Source organism: Acanthaster planci, linkage group LG01 (assembly GCF_054643075.1).
Source record: "Acanthaster planci isolate LZ-2023a linkage group LG01, COTS_SCS, whole genome shotgun sequence".
NCBI lineage: Eukaryota > Metazoa > Echinodermata > Asteroidea > Valvatida > Acanthasteridae > Acanthaster > Acanthaster planci.
The window spans coordinates 13,178,641-13,206,426 of NC_141777.1; the positions used below are offsets into that span (position 1 = coordinate 13,178,641).

Here is a 27,786-nt window from a genome sequence, read left to right on the forward strand (position 1 = left end):
TACCACCCCCAAGGGAACGGCCAGGTGGAGCGATTCAACCGCACGCTCTTGGGGATGCTTCGGACTCTGCCTGAGAAGGAGAAGAGCCGCTGGAAAGATGCAGTGAACAAAGTGGTACACGCCTACAACTGTACACGTTCAGAGAGCACAGGATTCTCGCCATTCTACCTCCTGTATGGACGCCCCCCTCGTCTCCCAATTGATCTAGCCTTTGGGTTACCAAGGACAGGCACGGCTGCAAAGGACCCCCACGACTACAGTCGGCAGTGGAGGAGACAAATGGAAGATGCCTATGAGACTGCAAGGAGAAATGCGGAGAGGTCCTCCAGCCGAGGCAAGCACTATTATGACAAGAAGGTATGCAGTTCTGTGCTCCAACCTGGCGACAGAGTTCTGGTGCGGAACTTGAATGAAAATGGTGGGCCTGGAAAACTACGCGCATACTGGGAACGTGAAGTTCACACTGTTGTGAAGCGAGTAGCTGAGGACTCCCCTGTCTATGAACTCCGCCCAGAGAGCGGCGAGGGACGAAAACGAACTCTTCACAGGAACTTGTTGCTGCCCTGTGATTTCTTGACCAGCGAAAAGCCAAGTGTGGAAAGGACAGTGTCCAGTGCCACCACACCAGGCTCTACCAACCGACGCCAGCCAGCACCGAGTGTGAGGGAGGATGCGAGTGACTCCGACAGTTCTGAAGATGATACCATAGTATCCATTCAGAACACCACCCCCCGAGAAGTCCCCAAACCCCCAGTCCCAGCTCCGAGGCGCACAAAACAAACAAGTCACATTGGATGGCATGTCGCAAAACCAGAGCTTGTCCGCGGAACTCCCTCAGGGTTGAACCAGGATGCACAGGAGTTCATCCCAGCCAGCGAGCAACAGACGGAGGGAACTGCTACATCTGCCCCTCGACTGATGGTGACTGGACCAGTTGAAACATCGTCCGCAATGTCACCGCCAGCTACCGTTCCGGAGCATGTAACTGCTGCCGAACCAGATACCATTTCTGCACCAGTCACTACCCACGAACCAGGAGTACATGACCGGTCACCTATGACGGCTGAACCTGCCGGACAAGATTTCCAAGAGGAGACTGATCGACCTTCCAGCGACGCACCTGGAGATGATCCATGCCTCGCCAGGGACGAAAGACGCTACCCCATGCGACAGCGCCACCCACCACAGCGACTTGCTTTTCAGCAGCTTGGTGAGCCTTGCCAGGATCAAGGTTCAGTGAGGGCCGTGCAAACAAACAGCTTACCGATGTACGGATTGCATGCTACGACACTACAACGACCGCCGTCCACTTGGTGGCCTCCGACCCCTGGGCACTGGAACACCCCAGTGATGCAACTCGGGCCACAGATGCAGGTGCTGCCATGGCAACAGTGGTACCCAACACCACCGCACCCAGCGCCACTGTACCCAGCGTCACCGTACCTAGCTTCACCGTACCCAGCATAGTGATGAGTGACACTAAACCCAGCTAATAACTCCACAGTCATTTCAGACACTAAGTAATTTATGTTTTCATTAGTTGTTCGGAAATGTTGAGGACAACATTTACTTTTTCAGGGGCGAGTGTAGGGGCCTGAACACATTGTTTATCTCAAGGGCGAGTGTAGGGGCCTGAAATAGGTACACATTGTTTATCTCAAGAACATGCCCCCCCCCATTTTTTATGGTTGTGCTTGCTGCTAGTACAGTGGAATCCTACAACTGTTCAGTGTAGGAGTGGTGATGGACAGGAAACGGCTGTAGAGAGGAAGTAGCACGGTGTTATGTAATGCTTCCTGGAAGGCAGTGTGGTCACAGGTGGGCCATGTGTGGAGTCTTTGTTCTGAGTCACTCTGACTCCATGCTTTGTCGAAGTAACATCGACCCCAACACATGCCCTACAAGTGCCTACCTGTTTCCTTCTTTTACAGGTATGTAATGCTCTTCTTTCTTTTTATGCCAATCTATGAGGTCCTTAATAAGTAGACAAGTGATTTATATTGTTTAGATTTTCATGTAATGGCAACTAGGATGAGTCTTTGACGGGTCAGTAATTACTTGTTGGCAAGTTAGGCATGTATCATGTGGCATGAAGATTTCTTACCACTACGACATTATGCAACACGCAAGGACATGAAGTGAATCAGGGCTCGCCTAAACCCGCACTTTGATTTTTCTAACTTTTAATAACTAGGCCCACTGGGGAGTGAATTCATTGCGTATTTGTATCAGCAAACTCTTTCAGGCGTGTGGTAGATACTGCCTGAATTAGGCCCTTTGGCCATGCTAATTGAGTGGAGTGTAACAGGTCAAAATGCGAATCCAGTACAGAGCATGCTGTAGCCTAATTGACCAACTGATAGATTTGGATTGGAACCTAAGGTGTTCATGTTTCTTGTTATAGTGTGGACAGTTATAGTTTCGTGTAAAGAATCGATACTGAGGAATCGATACTGGATGTTCGATACTGGGACCACGGTGTGCGTAGTATCGATTTTTGGTAATCTCTAGGATTAGATTTATTAGTAGTAGTAAGTAACAGATAATGTATTTAAGTTTAGACTCTGACTCCATGCTTTGTCGAAGTAACATCGACCCCAACACATGCCCTACAAGTGCCTACCTGTTTCCTTCTTTTACAGTTTGGAGTCATAATTTTAATGTGCACCCTCACGGTGACTTGTACCGGTCACCTGGGGTGTAACACTTTATACACGTGTACTATGTCTGCTATGAGTTCTCCCCTTATGGGTGTGTCCAGATGAGTTACTGTGACTGTTACAAGGTCCGACAGAAGTGGGTCTACCGTCGGCCCCAAATTTTGACGCAGTTATATCTCGTGTTATCTCTTCTGATTACACCCCGTGTGATCAAAACGAAGAGCTCTACTTGACTGGTATATTCTCGATATTCGATGAACAATCTGTATTCATTGAAATAAAATTGATTTGGACTTTCGAAGGGGTACTTACATGTATGTCCGCACTTTTTCTGATTCTGAATGTGAAATACGATCACTGTATTTCCATCATGAAGTAGTATTAATGATTTTAAGTTTTCGCATGGACGCTCCATTTGCGACTCCCAACTTTTCATCCTTTCGGATTTATGCAGTCTGACTTTAATCTCCCATTTATGCTGTTTAAATGCCCAAAGTCCTTCAATACAGTGACATCATCGGCCACTCTTAACTAGTCTTCAGGCATCAATTCCTTGCCCGATAAAGATGAGGTAAGTCCTTATCCAGCCCACACAACAGTCGTACTTGGGGTTTCAAAAAAGAAATGTCACCTCTATTTACACTTACCTATAAAACCTTTGTTCAGGGATGAATGTAAGCCTGCCCTTTCGCAAATTAACCAGTGGTCATGAAGGATTTCGGGACCAAGCACTACCACAGTTTTTGTTCCCTCGCCGATTCCACACAATGGCCAAATTCTGCTCTGTCCTCTCCACAATATTCACAGGCAACGCAGGAAGATATGGACCAAAAGGGAACGTCAACGCTGCCCTGTTCCCTATATCTGATGCTAAGGGCTACTTACTTCTCAGGTACCTTCGGTGGTTGATCTTGTAGGTTTACTACCTACTACAGTAGTAAGGTTCTAGCAGACTGTGTCTGCTCGTTCGCTACCCTCTTGGATTCATGTCTGCCTGCTTGTTCGGCCGAACGCATTGAATTCCAATCTCTGTTGACGCATGTTGTTATTGCTTGTACACAGGTTTCCTCTTACAGTAGCTCAACCTCTGTCGGATCCAACCAAAGCTTTCTGGGACTCGAATTGTCTGATTCTCATTCCAGTCCTCTCACGAAAATCCCATGGACAGGCTCTCGACTTCTCGTTTCTAGTGGTACTTCCCGAATTCTATGGCTTACTCCTATGTCCGAACTTTCAGATTTCAGGGACAGGAGTACGTTGGTTATCACATTCTCGCCAAATCACTACAGTGGTACGCTCTCCCTACGCCAGATAAATCACTACGGAGGGACGTTCTCCCTATGCCTTGGCCTCCTCAAAAGACAGTTGTTCTTATGAAAATTGGACTTTGAGATTAACCCGAAGGTAATCCACATCTTGAAGCCAACAACTCCTTCAATAAATACATATGCTTGCTCTCAGAGAAAGATTCACGCAGTAGAATAGACACTACATCACAATGTGATGGAGTCAGTTCCTTTGTACCAGATGACCGACTCTGCGCATTACTGTCCCTTCCTTCACATGGAACATCTAGCTGCTGTTGTCTTGCGCCAGACCCCCTCGCCTTCAGGTCTTAGTCGCAGACAACTCTTCTTCTTCCAACAGGGTAGAGTTGTAGGGCGTGTAAGGCTTACATGCCCCTCTCTGTTAACCTTTACTCCCGCCAATCCTGTTGCCCGGAAAGACATGTTCTTTTCATGTTGTTTAGACCTTCATAACCCTGAAGTCTGACTAGTTCCCCACTATTCAAGGCATGGTGAAGAGTGTACATTGTAGTGGTTCAATATTCAAACACCAATAAATAACCGATTCTTTTCTTCTTCTGTAAAACTCAGAACTGCAGTTTTCAATCATACCAAGCAACTGTCTGGTGTCACAGTTACCTCATGTGCCCCACCATCGACTCCCATTCCTTAGATAACACATGACTCTAATGTTTTTTTCCTAATACTGAATCCATATCTGGCTGGGAATCGTGACGGGGCATATTCCTATCTTGTTGATAGATGGCCAATTATCCCTTTTGTGTCTTTGCGTATTCTGTAGCCATCCCACCACCTAGACCGTTGCCACTCTGCATTATGTAGTGACTGTTTGGGTAGGTAGAGCGCCATAGACTCCTCCCCCACAGTAGTGTGGGTCGAGTCTACTAGAGAATACCTACCCAAACAGTCCTCTCCCACCTGTCCTCCGCACTTGGCTACGACATTCTAGTCGCTTTCGAAAAGAAGGACAAACACGGTGGCATGACCGCAGTGCATAGTGGGAGGTCAAGGGGCACCACGGATGATCAAGTCTTTTTAGCGAATAGCTATATGCGCGTGGGAAGTTTGCATATGTAGTGACTGTTTGGGTAGGTATTCTCGAGTAGACTCGACCCACACAACTGTGGTGGAGGAATCTGTTTGTTCGTAGAAGGCATTTTATGATTCATTTTTTCCTTTGATTAGACGTGCTAAGGTGAAGGAGATCAGCGGACAGAGGAAGCAAAGTCTAACCACTGCTAAGATGTATGCACAGTTTAAACGAGATCTGGCTGAGGTTAGTTAAGAGGCTTAGTTTGTAGTGACCTTGAACCCTCAGGCTTTATTAGTCCATACTTTGACCAACACCCCTCCATAATCCATAAGGAAAACAACAGATCAGTGAAATAATTTGTGCATCTCTCAATCAAGTATACTCTTTAGCACGGAGCTTTTGGTTTACTGCAAATCTTGATAAGCATAATAATTTTGTACCATTTGCATTCCATACTTTTGGTTAACTCTTGGACAAATGCAAGATTCTTGTAACCTGCAATAAACAGGGTTAATATTTGTACCATTTGCCTTCCATGGGTAGACTGGAAATAACCACAACCTCCTTTGGGAGGATAGTGAATCTCAGTAAGTAGTTATTTTTGTACTGTTGCCTTCCACAGGCTGACTCTTGGGTCAGTCAGAAGCACAAGCTTCTTGTAGCAGATTGTTAATTTCAGTAAACATTGTAATTTATTTGAACCTTTTGCCTTCCACAGGCCGACTCTTGGGTTGATGAGAAACACAAGATCCTGGTGGAAGACTGCAGGTCCCTGCAGGACATGAGCAACTTGCAGGAGAAGATGAAGAAACTCCAGAAGCATCAGGCATTTGAAGCTGAGATTGCGGCAAACGAGAAGCTCATTGCTGAGGTTAAAAAGGTAACCCCCAAAATCAAAATACGCGACTGTAGCTGAAATGATTAGAAAAAGTCCTAAATTCAAGTTTTTCCTATTCTGTATTGCATTTTGGTTTTGGCACCTACAGTATAAAAGATCATTCTTCTCTGTTTTATTTTGTACACCTGTTCTGTTTCTTGTTTGTTTTCTTGGATTTGTAACCTTTTATATGGCCAGCTTTTCTGAAACATACAGCATACTGTACGTGTTCTCTTCCAAAAATTCCTTATCCTTTTTGCCACAAGCAAAGACTTTGGGTGCAGATTAAGTGTAGAAGTGTTTAGCAAAAATGAAATACGTCAACAGTCTCTACTTTGCAAGCACATGCATGGCATATCATTTAGAATCAATTACTTGAGCAGGAAGGTTGGTTTGTAAGTCTTCACTTTTGTATTGTGATAGAGACTTGAATGGCAGGCACACAGTGTTAGACCACTGCACCAGCGGGCCAACCCATGAAAGATCACCACAGTGGAAGTTACAGAGCTAAGACATCAGCCATTGAATGTGTTGAGCCATCTGTGCCTATATCTATAAAAAAGACTGTGGCTAGAAATCATGCAAGCCATTGGAAGTCATTCACTAGTGGCTGCGGCTGCTTTCCAGAGAATACGAATTGCTCTCAGCCATAACCCAGTCATTCGAGTGCCGCTCAGGCTATATCCAAATTCCTTTGCTGTGCCCTCCCCCCCAAAAAAACCCCACTGCCTCCTATGGAGAGCCTGAAGGGCAAAGGCATGAAGCCTCCAGCAGCTGGCTTCCATAACTTTGTGTTTGATTTTCAGCCATAGCCAATTCATACAATATTGCTTTTTCCCTGTTGGCTAGGCCGGGGACTTGCTCATAGCAGAGCACCACCCAGACTCCAGTGACATCCAGCATGACCTGAAGGAGCTGCTTGACCACTGGGAGGCGCTGCGCCGGGCCTCAGCCAGACGCAGCCAGCAGCTAGACGAAGTCAAGGACCTGCTGGAGTTCAACCGCCAAGCCGAGAAGGTGGAGTCGTGGATCAAGGAAAAGGTAGGATGGATCTGGAGGCAGGGAAAATTGTAACATTTGTGTTCAGGTCCTTAAAACAGGTGCCAAGGTGAAACATAATCCAGAGGTCACTAGTGCTAAACCAGTTCACACCGGAGGATGGGTAAACACCATCTGGCAGTCTGCATACTTAGGGTCACCTGACGCGTTACACTGCCACATGTGACCTGAGTTGGTGGTCTTGTGTACATGCTAATCCCCCATTTGTTTTGTGCGCACACACACAGTCTGAGAAGTCTGTTCTCAGACTGGGCTGGACTGATGCACGGAACTTGAAGTAGACCGCTGTACATGACCTGTTGTAGCAATTATTGCGGCAAGGTGGCACCCTGGAGTGTTAGTGAGATTGGTGTAAGAATCTTAGGAGCTTAAAAAATGTCCCCAAAGCTCAGGGTGAGATTGGGTAGGAAATAACTCACAGATGTTGTTCAAATGACACTAATGAGTCAGTACTTGTAGTGACACTATGTCAAATGTTTGGAACTGCATCTTGCTTTTTTCAGCCAAAGTAATACTATCCACTGAATGCTCAAAAGAATCTAATTTTGTTTGGGCAATCGTCCTATCAATATTTTAAGTCTAAATGAAACTTATAGAGATTGTGTTTTAGATACAGTCATGTTTAGACTACTGTAACTAACCAAATCAAATTAACTTGGTATTCAGTGTCATTTCTGTTTGAATTTCTGCTTTCTGAAGGTTTTTCTAGTCTGCTGCAGGATTTTGTTTTCAACTGGTGTATAGCCTGTGCAGAAAAGAATAGTTTGCTTTTTCCAAAGGCCAAATCTGTGCCAAGTGGCAACAACATGCAGTTTTGTAATGCAGACTGATGTGATCTGTTGCAGGTTTACATTTGATCATTTGTGAGTCTGTGGTTGAGACTATGCTGCAACACTGAGAATTCTCTGATCAATGTAATGTTCTTGTACAGGAGTTGATGGTGCTTGCCAGTGACTGTGGGAGAGACTACGAGCATTGCTTTGAGCTGCAGAAGAAACTAGATGATCTAGGAGCTGTAAGTCCTTTTTTGCACATTTTCTCTCCTTTCCCCCCCACCTCTGTGAATATTTTGTTGTACATTGTATTAACCCTCCTATGCTGAAGTCGCTCTTTGGGTCACTTGGTAAACACCTCAAAGCAGCACAGCTGTGTCGTGTTGTGCACTGTACCAACATGCAAGAGAGTGACCTTGGGCACTTGTGCATATTTGTGCTGTAAAACTAAAGGAGGGTTAAACTACTCACAAGTGAGTTTGGTCTGTTTTAAGTAGTGTTAGGTCCACCGTCGTAGTTGGTCCTAGAACAGTCTGCCTTCTCACAAGTACATTGGACTTGATGTAGGTTCAATAGATAGCAATGTGGCCTTCTCATGAGAGCGGGTGCATGCCAGGTACAATGACCTGTTTTCATTTGAATGAGTACAAATTCTTAAGTGCTTTTGCATGGTTGCCAGGCATGCCCCGAAGCTGTGCCCTTCAAAACATGTCTTTCATCTTACTCTGTTATTTTAAGGGGAAGTCTTCAAAAATGCAGGCCATAAATACTACAAAATTAGCCACAAAGTGTTGACGGATTTCACGCCCATATCTTAAATTGCATATAACAATTGTTTAAGTCAGAAGTACCAGGGCATACTCCTAGGTCCTGTAAACTTTCCTCAATTGTTAAGCATGCAGCGATTCAGAATCTGGGGCCTACCCCTAGCATTTCCATGGCTATGATTGGATCGCTCTGGGAATCTTTGGCAGGATATGTCAGTGGATGAGTCGGTCGTCAAGCAGCTCAGCCTAGTGGGAGAGAAGCTGATCCACCAGGCGCAGGCTGCGGGGGAAGGCACTGTCATCAAAGAAAGACGAGACAGCATCACCATGAGGTAAGTGTGGGCACGGAATCTTGGCCCAGTCTGAAATCTCAGTTTAAGTCTCACACTTGTGATTGTGATTTTTCTTTTACTACAAAAAATATGGAACTGTACTATGAAGCTATAAAATGGGAGTCGGGCTACACGTATTTGGTACTGGCATTGTTGTAGTGAGAAACGAAGCCCCGAGTTCCGATGAAGGGCCCTTTCTTATGGTGCATAGGAGAAAGCTACCACTCGTCATCAATACTTTGCAGAAACTTCGTAATTGTAGTGTAGTTTTTGCACTGTGCAATTTTACTTGTTCTCAAAATATGACATTTTTGTACACGGTTGTGTTCCGGTCAGTCGTAAGTGAATGGGTAGTCAATTGCAAGTCTGTCACAAGTCAAATCAGTCTTTCAGGGATATTGTCTAAAATGTTCAAAATGCATGGTGGTTTTAGTTGGCAGCAGATGCAAGAAGGTTTAGCCGACTATCGTACGAAACTGGCTGGGGCTCTGGAGGTACACGCTTTCAACAGGGACGTAGACGAGATCAAAGAGAGGATCATTGAGAAGGTGAGATGTGTTCAGCTTCTGCAACTAAGCTTAGCTCCTGGAGAATGGCTGCAGTATCATTGTGTGTGCTAAGTTCTTTGGGCATAAGTGTGTATCGAACACATTCAGTCAAAATGTTGAGTAGGGTTTGATTACGACGGGACATTATGTCCAAAAATGTAACCCTAAAAGAGCCATTCTCTTCACGACTACTGCCCCACAGATCTCAGCTGTTCTCATGCCTGATCTTGTTGAGCTTGGCGTGCACATAAAGGCATTCATTATTAGTACAACTGTTTAGTTTGAATTCAGTCCAACATTGGGTTTTGATCCGATCTTTCACAGCTCCCGCCCTCACTTGTTTCGGCTTGCAGTAGGTATTGAGCATGTCGTTGAAAAAAGTTGACATTTTTGGCTGGCATTTCTTTGAAATTTTCCTGAAGGCTAGGCCACCCCCCAAAAAATCGCATTGTGATGATATCAGAAAATGCCAAGATGGGCACCTCCTGCCCCTCGACCATCTCTCCCAGGGATGATAAGTGGATGCATCTTGTCAGTGAAACATTTTCCTCATCATAAGCCCTGAGATTAATCTGAAATGTTAGAGCACAACCATATGTTCCCCTCAAATGAGGGGAACATATGGTTCACCCTGACACTTGAAAGTGCCCACCTGTTATTTTCAGGCTAACGCCATGAGCAGTGAGGAGCTAGGGAAGGATCTGCCTGGTGTGGAAAGTCTACAGAGACGACACCAGGACATGATCCAAGACCTGACGGCAATAGAGGACAAACTCCAGGTCAGTAGTACCTTCTTTCATTGTTATAAAATTTGCTTTGGCCCTTAAAGTGGTATTTCATTTTAATCCGGTAATAAACTAGTACTTTTAAAACTAGATAGGGGCCTTGTAGTGTTTGGTAGGGTCCATTACAACCACTAGGACGCTAACTTTAAAAGTAATGAAGAGCCAAATTTGTGTTGTCCAGATGCAGGAACCTTGTTTTAGCGCTGCTATGTTTCATCATTTGTTAAGAACCACCCATGTGACAGTCTTGTGGACCAATCAGATTTCTCAAACTGTCACAGGTATTTGTGGATACCCTTTTCAAGGGAGGTTGGCTTTAATAGGTAAGGTATTTGTGAGTGCCTTTTCAAAGGAGGCTGACGACCTCCATGAGCCAGGTACTGGTACTCCGGGTCTTGATCAGACTTCTTCCGGTAATGTGTCTTCAGGAAGAAACAAAATCATGTGCTGTCTGGGAAAACTTTGCAGCTGTTTGCTTGACCGTGAGCCAGCATTCCTGGCTCATAGTTTACATGTGTGCATTTGGGAGTCGTTAGAATGCACCATTATATTTGCTTCACAGTGGAGGATTCACAGAAGCTCCTTCCATGAGCTCCTAGATAGTAGGAGTCCATTATTCACCGTTCAGATATTTTTATTTGCACACCTTGAAGGAGGTGGATGTAATGGCCGAGAGGCTGTCAGCCAGCCGCCCAGAGAGCATCCAGGAGATACAAACTAAGCAACGGGAAGCTGCCGAAAAATGGGAGGCCCTGAGGGAGCTGACCAAAGTCAGGCAAGCTCGGCTGGATGCTGCCTATAACCTGCAGAAGTTCAACAAAGACTTCAGGGAGATGGTAAACCAGTCTCTCAATCTTGTCTCCCTCAGAACTCGACATCTGGAATAGTTGATCAGTACATGGTTTAAACCTCTTGTTTTCACCTTTCTCAGTAAAAAGTGGTTTGTTGTGAAGCATGCTGGCAGATTGGGCTGTTCGGACTTAGCACTGGGTCAATCTGTAAAATCAGGGTCCAAAAGTGTGACATTTTTGTGTCCCTGACCTGACCTGACCTGTGTAATTTGACACGGAAATATCACTGAAATTGATTTTCTATTTTTCTAAACTATTTGTATTTGTTTGGCAGGTAATTTGCATTAATTCATCGCTCTTGGAGATGAGAGAATGTGTTCTGAACTTAATCATGTCGGATGTGACAGGGACATGAAAAACATTGGACCCCTAATTTATAGACTGACCTTACTTTCAATGTATTAGTACTAAATTAGGCACACAACCTGATACAGGTACATACAGACATAAAGGGGATGTGAACAAGTGCTAGCAGGAATTGTCAGTTGAGACATTAAGCAAATTTGTGGACCTTTCCGCACAAGCTTATGTCAAAGTCCTTTACTCGAGCATTCAGATCACACTGTCTTGTTTCACAGGTTTAATACGGATCAGTTTAGCCATGCCTGCTACAGCCGAGCTAAAAACGATAAGCATGCATGTCACACCAGTGTTGTAGTTGAGTTCATCACTTCGTCCCTGCATGCCCATCACAGTTCAAATAACCTGTGGCCAAAGCGTTCCTCCTTTGTCATTGTTCACCCAGTATCTTGTGAATGGCATCGTGAAAGGACTTGTATGAACTCAACTACAACAATATGTAGGTTGGCGCAACAGAATTATGTTTGATATTACCTTGAGTTGAGTAAACATGGTTTTGATTGGTCCAAAATCAGAGGGGCTTTGGTCAATGATGTTTGGTATACCTGTCACTGTCAGAGCAAAGCTGGAATCTAGTATTGCATTGGCCCATTTTTTCTTTCTCCTCAGGATAATTGGGCCAGTGACATTGTGACTCGGATGACCTCGGGGGAGTTGGCCAAAAGTGTCCCTGAGGCAGAGAACATGTGTGAGCTTCACAAGGAGAGAAAGGTAACAAGCATAATCCTGGGAACTCAGTGAAGGACACTGAGAAATATATGGATTTTCATTCAGTGAGCAGCCGTAAACAGCTGTGGCACAGATAAAAACCGGAGAATTTGTCAGATTGCCAGGTTGCCCCTGTAACAGCATTAGTGGTGCAGAGAAGAGCATGCTTAACTTCACAGGCAAAATGCTGTGGAAATTCAGTGATTGGAATAAGAATAACCTATGCAAGTTTTGGAACTGGGCGCAGTGTTTACATCATCATTTTTCTACTATTGCATATAGCTGGTTACTTACCCACAGTTTGCTATTAGCATTTTTCTCCTGGGCAGTTGACCAATCACAGTGTGCGAAGTCTGTCGACCCTTTGCAAATGCGCATTGAGTCGACAGATTTCGCGCTTTGTGGTTGGTCAACGTGTTGCAAAGTCTTGGAGGCGCACTATTGTGAAATGCCCATATTGTATCAAACAGTGTTCAGAAACAGGTTTAGAATGTGATATATGAAAAGAAGATGACCATTTATTGAATGTCAGGTTTTTGCTATGCTTCTGTGAGATACTCCCTCATCTTTAACTCTAAGTCTGTAAGGAAGATAGCTGGTGATGTGCTCTTCTGGAAAGAAAGAAGCTGAGATATTCAAGATCATTTTGTAAATCTGCACTTTTAGAATTGGATCGATACAACAACCACACATTGTTAGGAAGTTGCTGTGTCAAATCGTTATAGCACAACATTGTACTTCCATGATTGTGTCCCAGTCAAATTTCTGCCACTTGACTGCAGTTTCCCTTCATTGAAAACTTAATTGATCCATGGCATTGGGTCCAAGTCAAGGATAGGATCCGTGGTGCCAAACTTAATGTCTGTGTATGCTCCCTTGCTGTCAGGTGGAGATTGACGGCAGGGACGGCATGTTTCAGTACCTACGAGGCTTTGGGGAGAGGCTGATCCAGCAGGACCACTACGCCAAGGAGGAGCTGCGGGCCTCCCTGAAACGTCTCCAGGACACCAAGGACCACGTCGTACATGTCTGGCAGGAACGGAAAGAGCTCCTTGCCCAGTGCTTTGATCTGCAGGTATTACAAGTGACATTCCAAAAAGCAGCAGATGACCATTAACCCTTGGAGGCCATAAGCTGAAAATACTGAAAGGGCTAGAAAAAAAGACTTCCTGCTTCAAATTTTTAGGTAACTTGAAAATGGACGATTTACAGGAAGTTAAGGATACGCAATCTGGACGTCCAGGATGCCTATCTTGGATTAGGTTGCTGCGGACACTCTTAAAGATGCACCGCGTAAAACTCCTTGAAGCTTTCCAGAATGAAGTCCAAGGGGCACTTTAGAATTACTCATGCTTGGGGCTAAGCATAGACGTCAAGTGATTCTACATTCAAAATTTGAATGGAAAAAAATGTTATGGCAGTATGGAACAGTTTGGAAAAAGGCCTTTAATATAGTTGAAATGAAAGACACTTCCATGGATCTCACAAGGGGCAGGTTCAAGCATGGGATCAGTCTTGCACAGAGCCTCCACTCATCGATCGTAAAACTTGTGTGCACAATTTGTCTTTCACCATCCATCCATGGCCAGCATACCAGCTCGAGGTAAAAGGATGAACTTGGGAGACCAAAGCTGGGTGATGCACTAGGAGAAAATAACATCATGTTGACAATTTTCATACAGAATTGGCCGTCTGATTGATTGGTGATGGAAGGCACGTATTTGAATGGTCAGATTTGGTTACTTTTGACCTGAGCGTCAGGGGCTCACCTCTTGCTCTTGTCCAGTATGGTGTCTTGCTGTTGTCAAGTATTGTATCTCCGCATGCAGGTTTGGCCTGCACAGTTTGTAGGTGGCCCACAGTATTTAGCTTACACTGATAATTGGTATTCAGCGATTGACAAGTGCACGTAAGTGTGGCGTGCACGGATTGTGGATGTTATACACGGCCAATGAGTGAAGAAGGCTGTACTCATTTTGGATCCCCCTTTTAATATTCGGACTCGATCTTCACAACCCGCAGGTGTTTCAGGACTATGTTGAACAGGCCGAGGTGTGGTTGGCATCCAAAGAAGCATTCCTACACAATGAAGACATTGGGGTGAGTTTTATTGTCTAGTATCCATGCAACGGAGTCATTAAAGACAATGGGAAAGTGAATAGGTACACAAGTTTCCAAGTAATTTATCTGATGATTTGCAATAGAAATTCAGGCACGTGCATTGTTATCTCTATTTAGAAGGATATGTGTTACAAAGATTTCAGGTTCAAAGACTGTTTTTGGTCAGTGTTTCTTTCGTACTTCTTTACTAATTTTCTTTCAGTATAGTATGTGTTCACTGCTGATATCTTTATTTACCCAAGTTCATAGCAAAGCATAAAAATTGCAGCAAAAATATGCACTAAAGGGAAAAAAACACAAGGTTACTGTTAAGTTACAAAAGAAAACTTCGATTTTCATCATTGATATTGTTGATAACATCAGTGGCATTAAAAATTTCATACAACACTCTTATATTGATCGTATCCCTGTGAACAGATACCTTACATGTAGGTTCACTTTTAAAGGTACACTATAGAACCATAATGAGCCCTTGCTGTGGGTTTTTAATGTGATCCTTGATGTCGGTCTTATTTGCTGGTTTTTTTTATTACAGGATTCGTTGACCAGTGCTGATGCACTTGTCAAAAAGCATGAGGGCTTTGAGAAGACTTTGCAGACACAAGCAGAGAAGATCGAAGAGCTACAGAGCTTTGCGTCCGAGTTAGTCCAGGGAAGCCACTTCGACATCAAGAACATTAACAACAGGTGCCGTGACGTCTTGGGGAGGTGAGGAAATAGAACAAAATTGACCACAGGATTTAACTAGATGGAATGAGTGTGGTAAAGGTGCACTTTTTTTTTTTTTTTTTGCACTTCCGCTTGTCATGCTGGATGCAAGATTACCCAAGCGCAAGTTCTTGAGAGCAGTTTCCTGCTGTCCAGATGCGTGGTATACATTTTTGTGTTCATTCTTTCATGCACGGGTTGTCTCCTGTGCTTGTCAATTTCAGTGAACACACTCCTTTGGCACAACTAGAGAAACATAACAGATCTTTGCAAGCCTCCATGTGAAACTACGTTTTCTGATAGATACTCTGCTAAAAATCATTGAAATAATCTGAAACACCATGTTTGAAAGACTTACAACCTTTACTCTGAGACATTCGAGTACTTAGACCACGGCCTGAAATGTGTCCAATGTCACACGTTGTGTACCCAACTTCGTAGAGTGACCTTAAGATTGTGGTCATTATGCGATTGTTGATTGCAGGCGTGACCGACTGTGGGCCCAGGCCAATGCCCGCCACCGCAGGCTCCATGAATCCAAACAGCTGCACCAGTTCCTGCAGAGCATCTACGAGATGCTGGCCTGGATTGGGGAGAAGCTGCAGGTGGCCCAGGACGAGGCCTACCGAGACCCCAGCAACCTGCAGGGCAAGATCCAGAAGCACCAGGCCTTTGAGGCAGAGCTGATGGCCAACAAAGACAGGGTCGATGCTATAACTCAGGTGAGGCTGCGTTAGAATCTGGGGCTTCCGACAGTGCGACCATTTTTAATACCAGCAATTGAATAACGTGATTAGGCTTTTGGTTTGTAGTATTGGGAATTTGTAAGACTTGAGTGACTACTGGCAGAAACTGATAAGTGGCAACAGCTGTTCCATAGATAAATGTTCGAAATGTCAAACAGTTTTTAGAGAGATCAGATAACTTACCGACATGTATAATTCTTTGTGGCTTCCCTTCAAAACAACTGTCTCAAATATATATATATATACTTTGTATTGAGGTTGTCATTTATTTTCTTTGCTGTTAATTGTCAGTTCTTAACCACTTGATTGGTACAGGTTTTTAATTTTTATTCGGTCACAAATGAAGGGGTTTGATGTGACGTGAAGAAGGCAGTCGGTCCATTGTGTACTATGCATTGTTCATTTATACAGGAAGGCACTGAAATGATCAGTGCCAATCATTTTGCTGCTGAAGACATCCAGGGGAAGCTCACCCTCATGGAAGAAAAATGGCAGCAACTGGTAACGTCGTCAACGAGGAAACGAGATCTGCTCAATGATGCTTACCAGGTACTTGTCAGTTGGTTACCGGCATAATCCTAGATTACCATGAATAATATGCAACAGTTGTCCAAGTCAGATTACAATCTAACTTTGCGTATAGCGTATGCTTTTTATTGGGAATGAGCTGCAATGCATACAATTAGTCAGACTTCTGTTTGAAATCAGACCTTGTGAAATCCAACAACTATATAAATTTTGCATAGATGCAGAAAGTATTGAACATAAAAGCATCGTGGCCCCTTTTCCAGTGTCAGACCTTGTGAGAAATTGCCACCAGCATCTCTGGTTATTTACATGTAGATTAGGGTGAGACTATATGTTTCACTTAGGGCAAACCATGTTCCATAATTGAATGGGCCATATTCTAAATTTGGATGAGCTGTCTTCTAGATTGTGATGAGTTGTTCGGTAGACATTGATTGTGATGAGCTGCATTCTCCATTATGATGACCAAAATTTTAGATGTGGTAGAGCTATATTCTACATCTGATGAATTTGCATTGGAGATTGGAAAGGATTAGCCCAAGTTTTGATTTGAGTGAGAAGAGAAATGGGTAATTCCAGAAATCAGGGGTCCAAAAGTGTGACATTTTAGTGGCCCCATTGATTTTAAACTATTACCATTTGTTTGGCAGGTAGTTTGCATAAATTCATCACTCTTTGAAATTAGAAAATGTGTTCTGAACTTACAAAATCATATGTGAGATGTGCCAGGGACATGAAATAGAAATACACCCCTAATTTCTGGAATTACCCAAATATGAGACATTCTGGATTGCCAAAGAGGAGAAGAAAAGCATCAAATTCATATCAGACTAGTCTGAAACATGACTCCTCTGAAATGAAAAAGATGACACCAAAATGGACTGCAACTGTATTAAATTGATAAACAGTGCTAATGTTGGGTTTTGATGCGACCGAAATGCTTCAACATGTCCTGTGATAAAGTGTCAATATTCAGATCAGCAATTGCCCATGCTGTTATATGTCTTGAGGACCTCTGTCTTTCGTCATTCTACCAGGCCCAGGTGTTCCATAGGTCTCTGGACGACCTCCTGACCTGGCTGACAGAGATGGAGTCCCAGCTGGCCTCCAAGGATCTCGGCAGGGACCTGAGCAGTGTCAACAAGCTGCTCAAGAAACACTCTGTGAGTGCTTCACACTTTCTACCCCTTTTGGTCTTTGTACCTGATGGGTTTAGAGGTCGTTGATATCCTTGCTGTCTGGCTAGGTGTTTTTGAGTATTTAGTCTGTATACTAGACTGTTGGAGGGTTATTTTGTCATAGGGCACAAGATAAAGTTAAGCTTACAACTTGAGCTGCATGAACAAGATGTCTAACAAATACCCTGTGAATCCCTTTATACCTTGGTTCTCGTTGCCTGATGAGTCTAGGGATCTGTGGCTTCCGTACTGTAGACCTGGGGAGTATTTGATCTTGGAGTTCATTAAAGTCTACAATCTGAATATATAAATAATATCAATAAGCTATTTGCTCCTTGTTCCTGTTTAGTTCAGAGCTTTCATTTCCTTGCAGTCTGGTCGTTTTTGCCACTCGCTCTTTGTAGTCGGGGAGTGTTTGGTCTCTCAGAATACATGTGTTGACAAGCTGCTCAAGAAACATTCTGTTGGTATTCCATTCTTCTATTGTTTGATCTTTGTGCCCAATGGATATAGAAGTCTTTGGTCTCCTGGCATATGAGATACAGTTAAATGTCAACAGCATCACAAATTGGCATAAGTAGGCGACCGCTGATTAGAAACCGGCTGAAAATGTTTACAGACTGTAGAATGGTACAACTGGTGCATTTCTCATGCAGATTGAATCAGCTAATAGGATATAGTTGCCTGAACTTTGTGTTAATTGGGCCGGTCATCTGCTGTCTGTCGAGGGACATGTCTAGCTCTAGATGATTCAAAGCTGAATATTGGCAGGCGAGATGAAGAGTATTCAATGTGAACAGAATGAATTAATACCATTTAGCGTATCACTGTTTGGTCAATCGAAACAAAATTCATGTGCCTCTGGTTACCCAACTCAACCTTGAAAATGGCACCAGTTTTTCCGTGATAGCCATCTTTCAGGTTGGTGCTTTTATTATTGAGGGATAATGCACAGAAAGTTTACTCATGTGTATCCCTGTGGAACAAAAGCACAGAACTGAAAGATGGCTGCCATGCAAATGCCTATAGATTGAAAACTTAAGGTGACAACTCCATATCATCACTTGTGTGTTAACTTTTGGGGAGATGGTGGAAGTATATTTGTTTTTTTAAGGCGTGAAAAATTGGTTATGCATTAACATGAACATATTACATCTGACATCGTTTACAGATCCGAAAACAATACTTACTTGAGCATCAGTCAAGCTTGATATATTTTAAGTAAAATAGACCCACCCAATTTTTTTTCAGTGTAATAGAAAATATAGTTATTTTTGTTGACTTCTTTTTGGTAAAACATGGCATGACATGAATGACACCTGTTCATTTTGTTCACAGGTCATGGAGGCACAGATGAATGCCCATGAGGAGAAAGTGACCGATGCCAAGACCATGGCAGACTCCTTCCGAGAAGCCAACCACTTCCTGAGTGAGGAACTCACGACGAAAACGGATCAGATCGTAGTCCGGTCAGTGGCAAAATTAAGACGGGTCAATGCTGGCAACGGCAGTGTTTGTTGATGAGGTTGATTTGATGGTAGTTGTCATGGCGACCATTTGGGCATTTGTGTCTTGGCTGTGGTTACTGCAACAGGCGTGTGCATTTTTCCCCCATAGATGGAGGAGAAATGTAATTAAAAGAAACAGACCATTATAGATGGCCAGTCCAACATGCACTGTTTTGTGGACTAACAACTGATCAAATATCCCCTGCAGTACGGAATTTGACATATTTTCCCCGTCATTTTAGCACTTGAGGGTTTTTATGGTAGTTATGCCCTATGTCACCAGATACGAAGCTCTGAGAGAACCGCTGAACCTGCGGCGGGGCAACCTGGAGGATGCTCACCGGCTGTACCAGTTCCACCGGGACGTGGAGGACGAGGTGTCCTGGATCGACCAGAAGCAACCCTGGGTGGCTTCCGACGACCTGGGCACAAGCCTGCATGCTGTGCAGAGCCTCTACAAGAAACACCAGGTGGGTGGCGGCTGGTATTGTCTGGCCCCCTTGGCTTGTTATCATAAAAGGGTCTTTGTGTGGGGTGGGGGTTACTAGGCCATTGACTGAAAAGTGAGGTTAACCACTTGTTTCCGGGGGCAGTTGTCAATGTTGATGATGCTGGTGCGGGATAATTATCATTTTTTTCTGTTTTCAAAATTCTTTAAAAATTCCTATCTTCACTTACTGGATGCTTACAAACACATGAAGGACTGTCTGGTGTCCACTCTAGCCTGATATACAACATCTATCGACGCTGGAGTATTTCCACCCGGCCTGCAGCCTTGTTAAAAGAGCCCAGATTGGACGGTGTTATATAACTTTCTTTTGTTCACGAACCTGGCTCAGTGCGCTGCTGACCTCTTTTCAATAGGGGCCAGATTAGCATGCAGCAGTGCTGTGTGGCTGATCACTGCGGTGGTGTCCCCTTTTGTCCCCGGTGGTAATCCACCCGCTCGCTCTAAATGCCCCAAACCATGGTATACTGTATCAAAACAAGGCTGGATTATCTCCACTTTTGGGCGTGAAAAAATGTTGGTAATGCCCAGCAGCCTGTTTTTTTTTCCGAGTACGGTCTTGTGTTACAAGGCCCTGTTCCTTTTGTCCGAGTTCGGAGACCCCGGCCACGTATATAAAGCATACGTGTCCTGATCCGGAATCCCCAGCAGGAAGTGGTTAAGGGTGGGTTCAGAAGAGTTAAGGGTGGGGGAGAATTTGAAAAATTTTGTCATGTATCTTGTGTGACCTGAGGGGTGGGGATAAATTTGGGGGCTTTTTATTTCACATTTGCAAGAGAGGGAAATGAATTAGACCAAAAAATCACCTTTCGTTGTATTTCCAAACAAAAGTTTGGGCTCCTTGTTGGTGGCCATGGGCCTTGTTACCCCCACCCTCCCAATCCACCTTTGAAGTTAGAGCTGTTTGCAGAAGTAGAAGTACATGTAGTTATTTGTTGGGTTACAAGTACACTTACAATGGCACCTTTTGTGTTTATATTTGTTCATGGCACTAGTTAATTTTTCATAATCGGTTCCTTGGAGCCCTCTGTTGTGAATGTATGAATTTGATTGTCTGTACCTTCTCTTGAAGTAGTTGTGGTCTTTTGGAAGGGCTTCAGCCTAATGCATAGCAGTCAAAGGGTTAAATAGTGCATTTGGTTTATACGTGTGGATTTGCCTGGCTGAGAAACCTGTATAGTGAACATTATTATAAACCTCACTGTTGCGCCATTCCTTATGATCATAGTATGCATGTATTCAACATTCTCTCCAACCTCAGGCGCTAGAAGCCGAGCTGACTGCCCACGAGCCGCTCATTAGCGCGGTGGTATTGACGGGCAAGCAGCTGATACAAGGGAACCATTACGCCCTGGAGGACATCAACGTGGAGCTCAGCCAGCTCCAAGCAATGTGGTACCAGCTGCAGGAGGTAGCCGGAGACCGGAAGAGGAAGCTGCTAGATGCCTTAGAGTCGCAGACGGTAGGTGGAGAAAGATGTGCTGTGGCTGATCCTGGGGGAACTTGTGACTTCACACTTCATCAGTTACTAATGTGTTCAGGTCCTTGTTTGAGTCCAGCTGCATTTTCAGGGACTGTATTTGAAGTGATATTAAATCAGTGACTTGATGTTTTTAAGTGGAAAGACCAAAGACTAACATTTGAATCCTCCAACTTCCTCACAATGTGCGCAGATGTGTTACATATGCGTAAATGCACACACAGGAAATCAGTGAACGGAAAGGACTTGAATGATCTATTGAAGGCAACGTTCACAGTTGAAACATTTTTGTAGATTATCGGGTGCATCATAGCAATTGTCATGAGACCTCAGTGGATCAAAGATGTTTAGAAAGACACAGTTGGTGTGCTTATCCCAGATGCTTCGGACCGAATACGGCAGGTAGAATGGTGGAAGCTTCCGGGCTTGATCACCAAACTGTCTTAAGCTAGTGCTTCTTTGAATGGCAAACTTTGATGGATACACAGGGTGCAAACTTGGTTCGTTTTTTTGTACGTGTAACTCTCGCACCAAAAGTGGCTAAAGATAGGCTTCTTCTCTTTACTTATTTAAAAATCATGGACATAGATTTCAGTTCTGAACGAGACGATGCATATGTGACCGTGGAAGCTTTTGATCATTTTATTTAGCCTTAAATGTGTTCAGCGTGTATATTTTCTACCCTAGCTTTGTAGCTTTTTGGCTTCTCAGAAATCCACAGAGTAAAAAAATGGACTCCATAATTGCCATTCAAATTAATTCAGACATTGCCTTGCTGCAAATCTACATGTACATCATTGTGACCAGAAAGCACAGCAAACTTAAACACCCATCAACTTTATCCTGAAAGCAGTTAAAGATATCAACCTAGAGCTGGACAGCTCATTTTGGTAGAGCTCTGGTACACCGTGTTCTATGGGTTGGTGCTTGGAATCCTGTTCAAGTCAAATACCTCTTTTTTGGCTCAACTTGTTCCTGAAACAGTTCTACTCTGAGGTCAGCGAGGCGGAATCCTGGATGAAGGAGAAGCGCCCCCTTCTGACAAGTCCTGACTACGGGAAGGACGAGGACTCCGTGGCATCCCTGCTGAAGAAGCTGGACGCCCTGGACCTGGACTTGGAGAGTTTCCAGAAGACCATCGACACCTTGGCTAGCCTCAGCAGCGGACTGTTAGCCAGGGGGCATTTCGACAGTGCTGATATTAAACAAAGACAGGTAAAGACAATGCCACTCTTACTTGATTTCTGGTGTTGAAGGTAAAGGTTTCTTACGAAATGTGCGGTAGCCAGCTTGGACTTGAAACACCTTCCACATGGGTGGCCTGGTTGGGATTTGAACTCAAGTCACACAGATACATTTGAAGTACTCCTAAAGGCACAATGTCAAAAAGATTTTAATTGGCGCTCCGCACAGTGCCGAGGGTGGGCGCCCTGGCTGGGTAACCCTCGGCGCCGCCGACCTACTTAGTGATCCTGCATAACAAAGGGTACAGATTTGCATGATGTTTTCACAGGTGACTACATTCTTGGTACTTGTAGGCAGCTTCGGTGTGCCGACAGAATTACAGACAGTCATCTGATGCTCTGATGCTGATCTGGCTTTTGCATTCTGTTAAAAAAAAGCACCTTTGAATTTTGTCAAACAGGTTAAACAAAATCGTAGAGTTGTCAGGATTGTCCACTTACAAGAAGGCTTTTTGGCTCAACAGTTGATGCAGAAGGCCCAATCTCCAAACATATTTCTGTCACTGTGTATTATTTCTGTATTCATAAAGGAGGCCTGCCGCCTGGCATCTGTGTACACTTTTAACGGCCCACCCAGCTTATGGAACCACATTCATCAACCTCCCTCCTGATCCTCCACGCTCAACTATCAACATACCAATTGCCAAGACATAAACAAGAAAACCAGAAACCAGTCGAAATGTTAGCCGTACACATTCTTAATTATTATTGGTTGTAATCGTTGAAGGCAGATACCCCTCTTATCAGCTATTATAAGGCAGTGTCAGTCATTGGCTGGACACGAAATTCTGCAGTCACAGTGACATCAATTGTTGTTCCCTTACTGTAGTTGGCGCTTTTGATCTGACAAAACCATTTAAACATCTGCAGCATCAGTTCCTTTGACCAATTTAGGGGTAGACTGAAAACTCATCTGTTCTCCTCACATTAGCTCATGGTAACTTGCGAAAATGCACATTAGAAGCATTATTATTATTACCAAAGGGCCCGAATATATTCATTGGGTATTAGTTTTGGCCATGCTGAAATTTATTCCTTGGAATATTTTTCCTGGGCTCAATTTTCTTTCTAGCCTTTATTGAATGTTTTCTCACACTTAGAAACTTGAAATATTTTTCCCAGACTCAGCATATTTTCCAAAGACTCAGAATATTATATTCCGGACCCAGAAATATCTAAAACGAAAATTCTCAGGCCATGGAATATTTTTCCCCCCATGATATTTTTCCCTGCTTGTGTCAGAACTTATGTTTTATCAGACTATCACTATTGTCCGCAAGACTCAAAGCTTTGGCTGGACTCAGAATACTTTCTCAATACTCAGAATATTTTATCCCAGCACTCAAGAATATTTTACAGAGCTCAATGCATGTACATGTAAATTTTGTCCTCCCCTTTCATTGTTCTCCCGGCCACAGACATTTTTCACAGACTTTAAAAAATGTTTCACCAGACTCCCAATTTTTTCTCTGGACTCGGAATACTTTTCCTGGACTATTTTTCTCATAGATTCGAAATATTGGGTGCTGGACTCATTAATATTTAACTGGACTCATTAATTATTCCTGGCATCGGAATATTTTCCCACCCCATATTTATTCCCGTTTTCAAATTATTTTTCCAGATTCAAGAAAAGTTTCACCAGACTCAATATTTCCCCAGAATGTTCTTAAAACTTAGAATATTTTATCCCAGACTGAAGAACGTTTTACAGGACTTAGATTATTTCTATCCAGCTCCAGTATGTAATTTCTCGCCCCATAATAAGGGTCAGAGTTTATGTTTAATTTGCTTAACGTTCAGCAAATTTCAATTTGCTGTTTAAACATTTGGCCAACACAAACAACAAAGGTCGCTGCATGTCAGCTCTGTCTTTCCGCCTAACAAGTTTTTTAATGCAGGTACGTGTAGCTCAACAACAATGCATATTTGTGGTTGTCCGAGTGAGTGCTGGTTGACCACATATAGTCCAAGAAAATTAGCATTTAACCTAGAACTAATTGCTATCAAAGGTTTTTCTTCAGAATGCATTTATGCTGTGTACCCAAAATGACCAGAAAAAAGTCCGAGCAAATCCGAGTTGCCGAAATATGCCTAATTTGCATAAATTCAAAATGGCCACCATTTTGACAGAGTATTGACCACACTTTGAGATATGAGACTTGCAGGAGAATAATTTTGGTGTCTATGCCCATGTTTTCAAGGTCTCTGAGTACAATTATTACAGTAAAATTCTTGCTGGACATTTGGTACGTGCCTAATTTGCATAAATCCTAATGGCGACCATTTTAATGGATTTTTTTATAATATTACAAGATAGCAGATTAACTGGTTAAGAACTTTGTTACCTTTATCCATATTTCCGATGTTTCAGATTACATTTGTGTCACTGGAAATGTTGAAAAGCATTTTCCTCAGAACTGATACCAATATAAGTCCAAAGTGGCTGTCATTTAAATGTGTTCAAACGTTGATATGATGATGGAGGTTCCTTTAGTTTAATCTCCTGCTTCAAGATCAATAGCTGAATGTGATGAATTGCTGCATGTTGTACCATGGCATACAAGACATGCGCCTGTACATTCAATCCCGGAGTGTTTGCAGCTACATCTTCAGTCTGTCTTGCATCCACATTTCATGACCTCTAGTAGTTCTGTTGGTGCAGGTTTTCTGTCGCTGAGCCTTGGAACATATTTCCCATTCTGGAGAATCCAACCCTAGTTTTCGGGTGAAAGACCTATGGACTGCTCTCTCCACTCCTTAATCTGATAGTACAACCGCAGACTATGGCACTGAGCTGATGATGAAAGACCTATGGACTGCTCTTTCCACTCCTTAATCTGATAGTACAACCGCAGACTATGGCACTGAGCTGATGCTGAAAGACCTATGGACTGCTCTTTCCACTCCTTAATCTGATAGTACAACCGCAGACTATGGCACTGAGCTGATGCTGAAAGACCTATGGACTGCTCTCTCCACTCCTTAATCTGATAGTACAACCGCAGACTATGGCACTGAGCTGATGATGAAAGACCTATGGACTGCTCTTTCCACTCCTTAATCTGATAGTACAACCGCAGACTATGGCACTGAGCTGATGATGAAAGACCTATGGACTGCTCTTTCCACTCCTTAATCTGATAGTACAACGGCAGACTATGGTACTGAGCTGATGATGATGTTGGTGGCAGTAATTGTGCCGAAACAGCCATGATGCTAGTTGCCACTTTGGAACAAAATTGTTTGTATCGAAGCTGATCCAAGGATTCTGTCTGACATCCCTTGTACAGTCCTGCTTTAACAATGTCGGCCTTCTCATCTGACGTTAGTGCGTTGAACATCTAAGCTTGTTCACAGAAGAATGGGTCGTTCTTCAGTTTCTTCAGAGCAAGGCCTTTGCCCAGACCAAATACCCTTGAAGTGGTGTCACACCCCAGGATGGCATGTATGAACAATATATTACGGCATACTGATGTCCCAAGTTTGGTTTTCAACTGCTTTATGTCCCAAACTCTCTTCTGTTTGGAAGTTGCCTTCGGTTCAGGTGCCATGAATATATTGCAACCATTCATCTCAGTGTAGAAGATAAGGAGCACCAAGAGATCAGTGTCATCACCAACAAGGATGGTCTCTATTGTCCTTGCAGACTCCACTGCAGTTTCTACTATTAGGAGATCTACGTCACCTCTTGCATGGATTGTCGAACAACCCGCCTTCCCAAGCTTCTCACTGAGGAGATTGATGAAGCGTGTTTTGTTCACCTCATTCGAGAGGAACTCCTCTTTTCTTGCATTCATTAACATATCTTCATCAAACTGTATGGTACGCCCTTGAGCTCCTCCACAACGTCGTAGATGTGTGACATCTTTGATGGTCGGTTGGTCTGAATATCCATCAAACACCTCTGTGACACATAGTCAACATACTTCTGAGAAATAGTAGTATATGTGGTTCCACCCATCCAAGGAATTTGGTGCAAAAGGGCTCTACCATCAAGTATATAGTGCACTGTGGTACTTCCAGGAGGGAGGGGCTCTTTATGCTCCACCCCCTTCCAAAGAACATCTGCGAGGGCCGCTTTGTTGGCTTGCAAAGGAAGGCCTGATGACTCAAACAGGGCAGGTGGGAAACTGCATGGCTCATAAGTGAAGAGATCCTTTTGATCATCGAATGAACATTCTCTACTGATGGCTACCAATCTCTGGTACATGAGTGCTGGATCAACCTCAGAACAACAGATTCCGATTCATTGTTGATGGAACTTTTACAGATACCACAGCTCTCCATTGTAAGTCCAAAGAGCAAGTGATCTAAGTATAAAAATCGAGACATCGAGTATGACATTGCTATTTCATGATAAGTAACAAACATAAACACCAAACGCACAAAAGGCACATGCATGTATTAATAGATTTCTATGCACTTCAATAAATTCGGGTACAAGTACACTGGATGAAACATGCCTTTTTGAGTTATCAACTGAAACTGTAAGATATCAACCTTATTAAGTGTCAGTGTAGTTCAGATTGTGTTGTCAGCAGTTTGTGTAGGAAAAAAGTACGTGCTTTCCCCCATTCTTGTTACCTACTTAAAAGTCTTAAATTTTAATTTACAATGTATGTGACATCCTGTGACATCAATTTACATGTACAGTATACCGCCAGATAGTGTTGAACATGTTACCAATTAAGAATCCTCACCTGCAATTAACCAGTAGGAAATAAGAAAATGTGGGATTAGCAGGGACTCTGGGGAGCTAATATCTGCTCACTGATATCAGTGATCTAGTCTGTGATATGAAAGGAAGAACACAAATACACAAAATCTTTAAAGATGATGTGACCCAGACCCAAATACTTTAAAATATACATTGTGTCTAACGGAACAATAGAGCTGCCAATCACTCCTGGGGAGATTTCTTTTTCTGCAGAGGTGGGGTGGATTTATGCCAGATTTTTTTTCCTTGGGATTTGCTGAGCCACTTGAAAATAATCATGTCTTCCCACGTATTTTTGGTGTATTGGCGTCTCAGTTTATAAGTGATCATCTGAATATTTTTGTTCAATGTGTAGACAAATTAAACCTTGGGCAGGGTACTTTTAGGCTGGACTGGCTAGCTCTAAATATTTTGTCTGCTTGCTCAAAAACTAAAATAGGGTCTATTTATGCTTTTGCCTGTCCTAAAAAATGGCTCAAGGGGGAATATCATATCAGAAAAAAATACCAGAAAGTAAATTTTTGCCTTTTTATTCGAGTGAGATTTGGCTACGCAAAAAGCACATTTGCAGCACCGTGATGGGGATGCATCTCACCTTGTGCTGTAAAGGGTTGTGATTGGACAGTCACCATGTGAGCAGTGCATCTGTGCTGAAATTGACTGGGCACCGGCACCAAGGCTATAGCCGTGGCACACACAAAGCTTCCGTGATCCAGTGTGGTCACCACATCGCTAGCACAAAGAATCAGCAATTCTTTCGGCAGTAATGAAGAATGTATTTGAGATAAGTGGAGTTTCAAGTTAGCCGACTTTGAATTTAATTTTTGAGAGTTCCTTTGATTTGACTGGGTGCTGAAGTGTTTTTCGAAATGTAAAGACACTTTCACAGCATCGTTTGAAAATAAAAATTAACCCAGATTGCGTCAATTAAATTTTGTGAATCCTCCAACAGTTACTTCCGTTTAAACATTTAGGACAATTTTTA

The 27,786-nt window shown here is 43.3% G+C and overlaps 1 protein-coding gene across 6 annotated transcripts in view; it reads left to right on the forward strand.

Moving 5' to 3' along the window:
* LOC110979451 (spectrin beta chain, non-erythrocytic 5-like) overlaps positions 1-27,786 on the forward strand; it is a 143,759-nt gene that overhangs the window by 86,296 nt on the left and 29,677 nt on the right. For all 6 annotated transcript variants that reach the window (XM_022235248.2, XM_087141951.1, XM_022235252.2 and 3 more), the window contains 19 exons: positions 5,153-5,243; positions 5,719-5,880; positions 6,727-6,918; positions 7,868-7,951; positions 8,684-8,808; positions 9,242-9,356; positions 10,022-10,135; positions 10,795-10,977; positions 11,962-12,063; positions 12,947-13,135; positions 14,083-14,160; positions 14,717-14,889; positions 15,374-15,611; positions 16,047-16,184; positions 17,201-17,326; positions 18,680-18,810; positions 19,133-19,319; positions 20,619-20,819; positions 21,822-22,052. In XM_022235248.2, coding sequence (XP_022090940.2) covers positions 5,153-5,243; positions 5,719-5,880; positions 6,727-6,918; positions 7,868-7,951; positions 8,684-8,808; positions 9,242-9,356; positions 10,022-10,135; positions 10,795-10,977; positions 11,962-12,063; positions 12,947-13,135; positions 14,083-14,160; positions 14,717-14,889; positions 15,374-15,611; positions 16,047-16,184; positions 17,201-17,326; positions 18,680-18,810; positions 19,133-19,319; positions 20,619-20,819; positions 21,822-22,052 — 2,860 coding nt within the window. The remainder of the gene's footprint in view (positions 1-5,152; positions 5,244-5,718; positions 5,881-6,726; positions 6,919-7,867; positions 7,952-8,683; positions 8,809-9,241; positions 9,357-10,021; positions 10,136-10,794; positions 10,978-11,961; positions 12,064-12,946; positions 13,136-14,082; positions 14,161-14,716; positions 14,890-15,373; positions 15,612-16,046; positions 16,185-17,200; positions 17,327-18,679; positions 18,811-19,132; positions 19,320-20,618; positions 20,820-21,821; positions 22,053-27,786) is intronic.